This window comes from Stylophora pistillata, chromosome 9, assembly GCF_964205215.1.
Source record: "Stylophora pistillata chromosome 9, jaStyPist1.2, whole genome shotgun sequence".
NCBI classification, from domain to species: Eukaryota; Metazoa; Cnidaria; class Anthozoa; order Scleractinia; family Pocilloporidae; genus Stylophora; species Stylophora pistillata.
Window position 1 is genome coordinate 19,614,782 of NC_142527.1, and position 12,405 is coordinate 19,627,186.

The 12,405-nt window shown below is 39.7% G+C and overlaps 1 protein-coding gene across 2 annotated transcripts; it reads right to left on the reverse strand.

Moving 5' to 3' along the window:
* Positions 1-273: 273 nt before the first annotated feature.
* On the reverse strand, positions 274-10,976 carry LOC111338704 (allene oxide synthase-lipoxygenase protein). 2 transcript variants are annotated; one of them, XM_022945218.2, is made up of 13 exons: positions 10,850-10,976; positions 9,117-9,282; positions 8,620-8,645; positions 8,403-8,482; positions 7,756-8,183; positions 7,314-7,502; positions 6,136-6,614; positions 5,460-5,726; positions 3,523-4,013; positions 2,983-3,225; positions 2,299-2,588; positions 1,550-1,988; positions 274-840 (listed from the first exon to the last, which is right to left on the reverse strand). In XM_022945218.2, the coding sequence occupies exons 2-13, from the start codon at positions 9,221-9,223 to the stop codon at positions 661-663; spliced, it is 3,219 nt and encodes a 1,072-aa protein (XP_022800953.2). In that variant the 5' UTR covers positions 9,224-9,282; positions 10,850-10,976; the 3' UTR covers positions 274-660. The 2 variants fall into 2 exon arrangements, with proteins under 2 accessions (XP_022800953.2, XP_022800954.2); XM_022945219.2 differs by lacking the exon at positions 10,850-10,976 and adding an exon at positions 10,199-10,720.
* Between the last annotated feature and the right edge of the window lie 1,429 nt (positions 10,977-12,405).

Genomic DNA, 12,405 nt, shown 5'->3' on the forward strand with positions numbered 1-12,405 from the left:
AGCTAGCAATAGATATTCGCCTAAAAATGGTGTTGTAATTAAAAAACAAACAAAACAAACAAACAAGCAAATATCAGGAATTGAGTTAAAAGCATATAGAAATAAACTAGAATGGATCGAACATACAAAGAAAGCTAATTTCCATGAAATCTCCGCGCATATGTCACGCAATAAATAGTAAACGCACTGTAATTAAAAGAAACAATTTTATGATCAGGACTTGAGTTTAAAAGCTTTTATAAAAATAGAACTTGTCACCAAGTCAGGCAAAAATAAAATACAAAAAATGGTGTTTAATTGCCATCAGTATAAATAATGTAATAAATATGTTAACTTTCAAAGAAAAATAAGGCATACTTCACTGAAAGGGGGGATAATCATTTACTGAAGGCAACGATCCCACACCGAGATCAGGATAGGTGTAACTAGCTATGCATTGGTCAAAATTATAAACAAATCTCGAGAGCTGTTGCGACAAGAGGTTTAAGATTTAAAAATCAACAACAACAACAACAACAACAATGAAGAAATGCGATATAAATATATACGCTATGGACGCCTATGTTAAAAGCCATATACACCGCACAACTAACTCGTGAACGTAACAGCGACAAGTTTTTGAGACAAATTGATAATTTTTATATTTGATCCAGCAAAGCTTCAGACACCAATACTATTGGGAACTCTCTCGGGTAAGAGAAAGATGTATGGCAATTCCAATGCTTCATTGCGGGCCTTGATCGAATCAGAGATCTCTTGCAGAGCGACCTGGAAGCGAGTCATGGCAGCATCTTCCTCGTCCCCAGTCAAAAGGCTGTGTGTCATGTCGCCTATATAACGCTATGGGAGGAAGAAAACGGAGGTTGTGATAAAAAACTGCAAGTAAATTTACTCAAGCAAAGACAATCGTTTTTTTTTTCTTTCCCCTGATCTCGAATACAGGGAAAAGTTATTGGCAGAACACAGCTGTTGATGATGGAAAAAATGACAAGGGTTGTGTTACATAATACAACTTCTTTAGCTAAATAACAGTTATCTTCAGGGTTTCTTTTCGAGGCTGTCTTTATTGAAAAATAAATTCAGTTTCAAATCAGTGAAAAGGAGATGCAACAAACAAGCTGTAAAACTAGTTTCTTCGAGAAAATTTCAAAAAAAAAGATTGGGAAAAACTCGTTTCCTTCGAGATAGTGAGGAAGCCTGTAACGAAGTTCTCTAACAAAGAGATAAAGGTTAGTCAATAATCAGGCCGAAAGGCGGAAGGTGGAGCTTTTCTTAGTCTGTGTTGCATGGTGCAACTTGGAGGATTAATGGTTCTCCCCCTTGAATGGGATGCCAGTCCACTGCAAGTTACCCACAAGCATTTCATCAGACTTCCCTGACAGTTCGCCGGTATCTTTTTATTTCTCCAGTGTGGAAAGAGAGCCGTTGTAAAAGTAAAGTGTCTCAAACCCGAACCTCTCCAAACGGAATTTCTCAAGTTCTCAAATGCCGATAAGATATTTTTTGAGTCAACTGTGCGGCTTCGAACCTCAGATTGTTTGAAACTTACCTCATCCTCTGCAAATTGCGTGAAGACGTAACCCAGCGCTACTTGCTGAGCAGCCTCAGACTTGCTCGGTAGTGCGTCCATGATGGACTTCAGAGTTGTCTCGTTTTTCTTCGTTGGAGGCGGTTGACGCATCACCGAGGGAGAAATGGGAACAAAACCCGCCACATCCAAAAGACCAAAGTTGACTGCGGCATGCTGACACGAGCACGTGAACACCAAGCATGTTAGCACGTGGATAAGTTGTTCACGTGTTTCAAGGCTGTTTGGACATCCGTGGTCGTCGCCTCCCTCCCCCTCTTGAAAACCGTTGTCATGAGCATCTTTAATCCAAGCTTGAAGCTCGCTGTCCTTGGAAACATCATCATCTGACGTATAGTAAAGGATGATGACCTCTTTGACGAAAGTTGTAATGGCTGACCATAAACGGAGGGCATCGTCCCTAAAAACGGAAAACTGGTTATTTCATTCGGGCAACTAGGGTTTTGACAATGACATCAACATTGATAATGACGATTAAATTATTTCTCTTGTAATATTCCTTTTCAAAAAAATTTAGTGGAATAAAAGATCACCGTTTATGTTTCACCCATTGGAACTCTTTTCCAATTTGGCGTAGGTGACTAGTTTACTTAGCAAAGCCTAAGTTATTCTTAAGCAGTAAATATTCACGACATCAACAAAAATTCAAGAAGTAGCTCATTAATGTTTTAATTCAGAAACGATTCTGAGGTTCATTTATTAGCAATCACCTGAAATAAAACTTCGGTAATTTTTCCGGATCATCAACACCCCTCTCTTTTAACGTGTCGGGGAGCGAAAGCATACCAAACTTGAAAGCCTTGAAACCTTTCTTAAGTATCTCTTGGGCTCTTTTGTTCTCAGCTACAAAGCCAGTTCTAAGGAAATTGTTAATTGCCATCACACTGCGAAGGTGTGGAAAAAGGAGTTGAAAAACGGGGTGAATCGAGGGAAGTTGACGCCACACCGCCACAGCAAATGGTTCCATCACAAGGTGGGTTTCGAGTAGATGAGTATTTACCTGCAGAGGATTAAAGAAAGGTGTACTTATATCGTCTAGAGCAAATAATTTACAACCCTGAAAGGAGTACAAAATCAGCGTGTCAACATGTTTAGATGCTTTTATAATGTGTCTTAAAAAGTTTTTTTCATGGCAAAGAGGCCTTTCAACAATAATTTACCAGGATAGACGCATAGTAGAGTAGCAATTCTAGGCCTGCTGAACTGAAGGGGGACAAACGTGATCAAATGATGACAATAAAATGAATATGTCTACTGGGCCATGAGTTCCAATTCTAAGTATCGTCATCGTCCCTGCTTTTTGAGCTGTCTCTCCTTCGCTAGCCTTTTATCAAGTACAGCCTAGTGTATTAAAAGGGTCAATTAATAAAATACCATGATCTCTTAAAAAATACCTGCTGCACTAGAGTGTCAGCATGACGCAACCACATCTTCGCCAGCAGCCAATCATATTGTGAATCACTTGGAGTCCATATTGGGTTGGTGTCGCTTGGTTGCTGTAGAAACTGAATGGCAATGGGAACCAGGTCGCCTGAAGTGTTGACATAAAACAGACCCAAGGGTTGTGCCAAGTAAGTGCCCTCTCTAGTTGGAATGCCCTCAAGCACCTTGTAATCTACTATGTACACGTGACCTGCCTATTGAAAAACGTAGTTTAATTGACATATATGTTCCCCTTATGAGTTACATAAATAAATATCATATTTCTGCACTAGACATCTTTTTCTCATTGTCAAGACAGGAATCCTTCGGCATTGCCAATTTTAAAAATTTTAACGTGACACGGGCCATCATCTTTCAGAGAGTCGAATATTTTCTTTATATCTTCTACTGCAACATCGTTTTGTCAAGATAGTTCCTTTTTATAATAATATCCTGCGAAGCAGGTTGTTTAGACGCGCACTTTACACTAAGCTTTTCATGATTAAACATACCTTCATTTCCTCTTCAAGAGTCTTGCCTCGATCCATACAGCTCTTCACCATTTCTTCAGCGACATGGAAATTACTTGGAAACTCCTCACAGCGCTGGATCATGTTCGGATTTACGCCGTTCAAGAACAATGACCCAAACACCTCGTCGGTCATCCATCGGTCATCTTCGACAATCTTCAGCCGAACACGATTAAGGTTCTGAAGGATCTTTTCAAAATCATCGAAATTGTCCCAGCTGTCGAGGAGTGTCATCAAATGACCGAGACCCAGTTTTAAAATCGCTTTCTTAATGTCTTCCTTTATGGTGCTCCTAGCCTCATCAGAGAACTGCGAATCTCTTGGAATATCAGCATGTGTCGCTGCGTGGAGGTAACCAGGAAGACCATGATACACCTCTTCATTTCCCCATTTATAATGTTCCTGGCGATTTTTTAATTCGAAAATTCTCTGATGTTTTACGACATCTGGCAGCTCTTGGAATGGAAGAGAAGCTGTAAACAGTGCATGGAAAAAAAAAGGTTGAAATTTATTTACTTACCAAACAATAATTCAAGTATTCGATTGACATAATTCATAATGATATAGAAATGAGGATAAATGGAGAAGATGTAAAAGTGAGCTTTTGTTATATTAAAAAAAATGCATAGTTTGTATCTTTGTACAGGCAAGGTAATGATTTTTTATTTATTAGATCAAAACCCGACTTGAGCCCGAGGCTTTTTAACGACAAATAAATTCTCTGTTTGCTGTGTTGGCTAAACTTCGTTAGGGTCATCCATGTCAGACAGGAATAAGGTTAGAAGTGTGACAACGGATAACGCTTTGGTTATCATGATTAGGAATTTTGATTGAGGTGAAAACCATACATAAACCCAGCTATAACTTCAAAAATAAGCGCCAATTTAATATGCCACGCCTTCGCACTTCCAGAACGATGAACACTTTTATATTTGCTATGGCAAAGTAGTTTAATGGCTAGATTTTTATCGATCCGATATCCTTCACTTTTGTTACGGCACGCGTGATAATGATAGTAATAATAATGATGATGATGATAATGTAGATACTTTTAATTAATTTACATTTATTTTAATTAATTTACATTTATAGCTAATATATTTTATTTAATTTATTATTATGTTATAATATTGTAAACTGCTGGTATAATAAGATGTGTAATTAGGTTTTTGAATTTTAAATTTCTTGGATTTTAAAAATGTGTAATTCAGCCCTTGGGCTGCAAATGCTTTTGAGATTAAACTATCTATCTTGTTATGTTATATTTTAGAGAACCTGCATTGAGGGAAAAGACGTGTAACTCAACTGAACTGTCTTAGACATGACACACAGGTAAAGCGAAGAAAAGATGGGGGTAGCGGATGGGGGTAGCAGATCGGGGTAACAGATGGGGGTAACAGATGGGGGTAACAGATGGGGGTAGCAGATGGGGTAGCATACGGGGGTAGCAGATGGGGGTAGCAGATGGGGGTAGCAGATGGGGGTAGCAGATGGGGGTAACAGACGGGGGTAGCAGATGGGGGTAGCAGATGGGGGTAGCAGATGGGGGTAGCAGATGGGGGTAGCAGATGGGGGTAGCAGATGGGGGTAGCAGATGGGGGTAGCAGATGGGGGTAGCAGATGGGGGTAGCAGATGGGGGTAACAAATGGGGGCAGCAGATGGGGGTAGCAGATGGGGGTAGCAGAGGGGGGTAACAGACGGAGACGACCTGGAGAAGCATTCGAGTCATGGCTGGGAACAATAAAGATGATGATTGAGTGGGACATTTGGAGTGGGACATACAACTGATTACGACAACTAGGAAGAGTTATAAAAAAGATTCAATTGAACTTACTCATGATTTTAACGAATGGCTGATGAGTGGTGTTCAGAGGGTTTCTCTTGCAGATAGGAAAATATTATAAATATAACATCATACCTCTCCCTTCAAATACCACCAAATCTGATAGCACCCAGCGATAACATGGAAACTCAAATGGATCATCCTGAGTGGAACTTATCACCGCGATCTTGTTAACGAACCAATCAGGATTCTTGTACCACCATCCACCTCGGTCGTTATGAAGATGCACCATTAGAACTTCGCCAACATCTATTGCCTCTACGGAATATTCATCAACGTCTCCTCTCTCGAAGTCATTGCCCCAGTTGTCCAACTTAATAAAATCTGTCTTTCCTTTAGTGCCTGGATAACAACGAAAAATCTGTTAAATAGTTTAGATAGTTTATTTATTTGAAAAACATTGCAACCAAAGGTTGAATTACGTATTCAGTTACAATTTTAAGAAATATATAAGAAATGGTAACATACTTTTAAAATATAAAAAATTAGGTAACATAGTCAGCTTATACAAAGCGTGCGTAAATGAAGAAAGATAAAACTATCACGGCACCTGTTCGTACGGACCACAGGTAAATTAAAAGCGCGCTTTTTCCTTAAGTCCACCCTAGATACATTCCTGAGCGGCAGGAGCTTAATGCAGCTTGTGAGCTGGTACACGAGCGTTAGAAAAGAGCTTGTTTTTAAATGATATATTGACGCCATCTGTGGCTTACCGATCAAACCAAATCATTTAAGAACTTAGGTAGTTTACCTGTCAATGTAATAGAAATGGAAGCGTCTGTTCCTGCTCCAGAATGGCTTCCAGTTTCCACGCGGATAAGATAGGACGTCATGTGCTCTGGGACGAGCTTGTTTGACCTGTTTTCGCGAAGTTTCTGAGACCAGACATATACTTCGTTACGGATCTGGACAACAACATTCGGATCGTCAACAGACACGGCCGGCAAAATACCAATTGAAGCTGGAAGGTTTTTATAAATATATTTCAGGCGTTCCGTTGCCATCGGAGACAACAGCGAAGTCATTTTGATGTCAGCCACATCAAGCCATGGATGTGATTCCTCGTCCCATTCTCTCCCAACTTGAAGGATCGTTGGGGGATCATCTTCCTTCGGTTCATGGAATTGCAGCTGTAGTTTATAGTCCAGTGGTCCCTTGGAAATTCTCTTTCTGTACTCACGCTTTAGGTAGTCCATTGGCAGTGTCTCATCGGGTGACCTTTCATTTATCCTGTAGGTAAATCAAATATCCAATGGACTTTTTGTACTAGTGTTTGTTAATTCCGGGTACAATTAAAAAAATTTAAATCCTGTTTTTAATTTAGTTTTCTCCATTTGCTGGAAATACACTGAATGAGTCTTTTTGCCAACTGAATGGTTACCCCAAATATTGATGAGAGAAGGAGTTTTTTCGCACCATAAACTTTTGAATTGCTTGTTGTGGTATAAAAGAATATTACCAAATTGAATTAATCGTCACTTCGGAGAAAATATCGATAAGAACGCACAATGCAAGTGTACAATATTGCAGGGTGCCTCATCTTGCGTGCCTGCTCAACTCCCTTGGGTTATTTTAACCTTCATCCATAGCAATCTTGTCATGCTATGTTACATCCGCCCCTGATGGGAAAGTAGATAACACTGCTGTTATTATAAAACTAATTTGTGGTTTTCAACCGACTGTTTCTTTTATGCTGTCATTTAAAAGAAAGCAGAAGGTCGTGTATGGAAATAGCATGCAATATGCACCAACGTCATTAGATATAGTTCACGTGAGATGAGAGATCGGCTATTAAACATCATGTCATTTAACCTACCAGGTGGTGCATATTGCATGTCGAAACGACGGTTTCAAACATTTCGGTGTCTCAAAATCGTGTTACTAAAAAATTTATCACTACATCAGTAAGCTTTGACTTGCCCAACTCACCATGGGTGCCACTGGACTTCCTCAGACAACAAGCCTGTTTCTGGTCGCCCATCAGCGGGCAGCAGCCGGAATCTAACGTAACGCTTCACTTCATCAAACGTTTTGAAGTCGAAAATCACTTCTGTGTAATACCGCTGGTCGTAAAAGGATTCAGGCTTTTGGCGCAGACCTCCAATGTTGGCTTTGAGACTGCAAAGATAACACAACAAAGGGAAAATAAAGAATTCCAATGTCGTTTTCGCTGATGAAAATGAAAAAAAATTCCAGTGAATAAAAATTTCGAAGTGGAGTCTTAATGTCACAATTCTACAATGGAGGTTAATACCTATCCTCAGGTTAGTAGGAAATACGAACCTGTGCGTGTAACCTGAGGGAAACAAACATAGTGTAAACACCCTTATGAAAAAGTGTAAATTAAAAATTTCAGAATTCTTCCACTTACTGATCAGGCCCGAGAAGCAAATAAGTTTTCAAATCCTTTGTAATATTGGCTCTTGCTGCATCAAATATGGCCTGAGAACTCCACAATGGTGTTGTCGGTCCAGTCCCCATAATGAGATCGCATGGACTGTCCATTTCGTCACTTCCGGCAAACCTTAACGCACCGCCGCAAAAGTCAATCAGTACGTCATCCACGGACTTGATAGTAGAGTGGCGGAGACAGACTGGGTACGAAGCTCCAGGAGTAAAAAACTCACACGCTGGAAATTGTGGATTAGAGACAATCGTCGCTATCCCCTCAGATCCAACTCCTACTGAATGAGTTGCTCGTTGTCCCTTGACTAAAACTTTCGCACCAAATAGTAACTTGAGTTTGGTAGTATCATATGCAATTCTACCTTGAGCGAAAAGTCCAGGCGGGGGAAAAGGCTAAGGGAAAAAAAAAAAAAAAAAGAAAAACCTGCAAGATTAAGTTTTTTAATTTGTTGTGCGAAGTGTTGTAGAACAGTTTTCTATCGGGCAAATAAATCTAGCAGGAAAGGAGCAGAATGGTAGTTCTTGGTATTAAACATTTACAAGTGAATACCGCATTAAAGGTTTTATGGGATCAGATTCCTATCTCTTTCAAGATGAGTAACAAAAATTTACCTTCTCGAAATCCTCAACCTTCTTTTTAAATAATTCCTCTCCCATTAGTCCTTTGTAGACTTCATAACCAAGGTTACGCCCTAAATAGGAAGGAAGAAAAATGAGACGTACGAATGAACGCCACCACCGGTAATAAGAGGGGAGGATTATCTGTAAATAATTTAATAATCTAACAGGCTAATGTAGTAATAGAGCAGACTAAACAAGACAAACTCACATGGCGTGTTGGCTTTGATAAGGATCCTGAAAAAAGGTAGATAGAATCATTTAACATGAGATGACCGAAACTGGGTGCAGGATGGGTGATAAGGGCAAAATGAAAGTGGTTGGGAAGGTTAAGTGTTTGCGCGAGTGGGGTTCAGTTTGTCACGACACTGCAAGACGTTACGAAGGGAAGGCCATTTAATAACTTAAGAAAGGGTACATAAAGACGTGGATATCATCGCAAATTAAAATCCTGAAAACACTCTGTCGATAGTTTTGGAGGGTACTTGCCATGAGCAATCAGTAAAGAAGTCAACTTGGCAACCAAGCCAAAGTCAACTCTAGGCACCTGTCTACACCACACCCACAAACCGGTGTGAGAATTAATTCTTTCCCAACAGTAGCGAAGGAGAGTGGGGAAGGGGGCGCATGGGCTTCCCCCAATATTTTACCCTCAAATAATTCGAAATTTTTCGCTACTAACTGATAAGAACTTAAGTACATACATACCCATCGTCCTGTTTGTCATTTTGACCAGACTTTACTGACTTCTCCGGTGGGTCTGTCTCGTTAGAGATGACGACTACCTCGGGTGAGCTGGTGCAACTTCCCATCATACAATGCGTGAAGTTTCAATTTCTATTCCACTTTGGCCATAATGAATTATGTACGGAATCTAAAATAGGACAAGAGAATAGGTATAAATGTTTCGTTTGTACAATCCATGGTGGGTTGGTGAAAGCGCAAGGGCTTTGAATTAAATATGTTTACGACAAATAAGCAAAATGAAGTGGTGGTTATCTCATTTGATAAAAAAATATCAACATCCGTCTTACGCTGCCATTACAACTTTTCTTGGACCTGAAACATTCAGTTTAGAAACTATTGATTTTCCGTGTGTCACGATTTTGTTCCTACCACATTTTGACGTCATGTTTTTATCTGTTACTGATCAAAGGCAATGTAGAATGTATTTGTTAAATAGAATTAAGTTACTTAACTGAGGAACTAAAAACCAACACTACTGTCAGTCAGTTTAAGTTTATTTTCTTTTCTATTTGTACAGCGTCAGCTTGATTCAAGCCTGGAATCTACGAACCTTGAAAAACTTTCTTGAAAGAAAACTTAATAATTTATTCATTGGATGACATGTTTATTTGGTAAATTCCGTTGCCAAGATGCATGTGGGCCGGTTGGCTAAAAAGCCTAATCTACCATTGTTTTTATCTTCTCATCACAGGTTGCTACTACCCGCGTCTCAAAACAAAGAAGTTTGCCAAGGTAACGGAAAAGTCGACAAGATCAACTTGCTCTTTCAACCATAACAAACAAACAGCACGACTACATCATTGAACTACGAAGCTAACAAGTCAAAGCTCCGATAACGCCTATTTTACCAAATCCAAGATATACATGCAGACATAGTGATTCGGAGTAAATGGGTTGATTTCGTACGTCTGCATGACTGTACAAGTGACCCGCAGCAATTGAAATGAAGATAAAATGTATTTGTAAACGAACAAAAGCGATCTATGTAAATTGCCCAACGTATTATTTGGCTCAATTAGCGATGGCACATAATGTTCATTTACCTGACCTTCAAGTTGCTAATGTCCCGTACTTATTATATCTTTCATTCGCATTTCATCGCCAGCTTTTGCAATGTTTTCCTTAGGGTACGGTAATTGTACAAAGTAACTCAACTGAACCACTTTGGTCATAAAGGATTTAATCTATCGATAAAAACATGTCACAAAATGCCAAGACATGCAAGCACTACACCTGTACCCTTTGATTTGCTTGAAGCTAGAGTTAAAAAAATCAATAATCAAGGCCAAAGATTCCACACAGTTACGGCAAGTTTCGACGCGATCATAGAAAGCTCATCGTTTCGCTGTTTCTCTTTTAAGTGTCCACCGCTGAGAACCAAACGCGGAGCTGTACTTTGACTTTGATGACGCTAGTCTCCCGAATTGACCAAGAAATGTATTTACGTATACATGTTTCCATCGAATTCTAACACACCAGTTTTATCCGGGATATATCGATAATGTAACAAAGTACTTTTCGTTCAGCAGATGTTTCAAAAGTACGATCAGTATACAACATTTGCATCATGAGCTCATCCCAAATATGCAAATCTGAAACTTGACATTAATTTGGCTCAAATTACATTAAGAAAAACCCAGATCCCAGGTTTCTTGGGTGGAAGCAACAGGCAAACTCACAACATGGGTACTTACTTTGATTTAAACGAGCGGCAGCTCCAGACGATATCCATGACAGATTACCACCATACCGATTCGTGTTTATTGACCAAACAACTAATACGCATTACGATATGCAATGTTCCATAACGAATAAACAAACGGTTACCCTCGTACCCAAGCCTCCGTCCACTTACCGGCGGTGTGCACCCTGGGGTAAAACCAGTTTTCAACTTTTAAGACCGAAAAGTTACCACACAAAATGTAGATGTTCTCAGAACAATGTTAATCGTAGACTGATCAAAGGCTCGTTACGCCACAGTTTAATAGCAAGTTTCCCCTCTTACACTTTTCCCATTGTTATGGTTTGATTCGTTTCAACACAATGGCGCTATTGTTTGTTTTTAATCGAGACCTTGTCATCGGATGGTTTAAAGCGCGCTCGGCTAATGTCGAGTTGAAAAGATAATTTTTTTCGCTGGAGGCATCAATGTAGCTCAAGAGATTTGAAGACAAAAATTGGGTCGAGCGTAGGGAAAGGTGATCGATTGCCACTAAACAAAGGGTGGCGCTGACTTCAAAGTTTAGGTTGTTACGACCATTTTCTTTCTCTTCTATTCTGACTTGCTCAGTTTATGGCTCAAACACTTTAGAAAAAAAAAGAAACAAACAAACGCACTTCAAGGACACAACATACGCTTTTTTTCTTTAAAACTCAACGCTCGAAGCATTCAACAACATTTTCAGCGCGTGCTCATTTATTTTCATTTGCCCAACAAGACTCTAGTGTGGTAGCTGATATACAAGACGAAAACTTTCCCTATTTCAGTTTTGAAATGAGACGACTCGCTTTTTAAAAAGTTCAGTCGACGAAATACTTCGATTGAAATGCACCGTGGCGCGCGTGTTGTGCGCGCAACAAAATGGTGTGAATTTTTTACACTTTTAATGTTTGGAAAAAACTGTGTCAAGGATTAAAAAAAGTTGCTTGGTAAGTAACTTATGACTAAATTTGACAGTGCTACACAAACTTGCCATTGTAGTCAAACAGTTAATCCCGACAAACCGTTACTGAAATACTCTGTTAACGAAAATGAATAAGTTCTACAGAGTCAAAAGTGTTGGATAAGCGAACTGATACCTAAGGCCGCGCACAATATCTCGCTCCTTTTTCTGGCGATGGTTTTTCTAACTAAAACTTCGAAAACGCTTTCGTGGAATTCTTTAACAGGTAGGCCTTGGGCCTCGTTGAAAACTACCACGCCTGGTATACACTGGTTATGAAACGCTTTCGATTAGAATATATAAAGTTATTACGTATATCGCTGGCAGCGCCCGTAGAAAATTATAGCGAATCCTGTGTTCTGACTGGCTACCCGAGTGGGCAAGATGGGCCCTGATGACCTTGCCCGCTTAGGATTGCCCTCTTTAATCCTGCTCAAAAAATATACTTCGAACAGATATACAGAGTTCGTAATTTTTAGACACTGTTGACAACAGAGTCGCAAAACGCGCAGAAGAAGTAAAGGTCTCTTCGTGGGTTGATTGTGCTACAAAAGAGTTGGCTTTCTTTACCGTCTCTCCAAATGAAC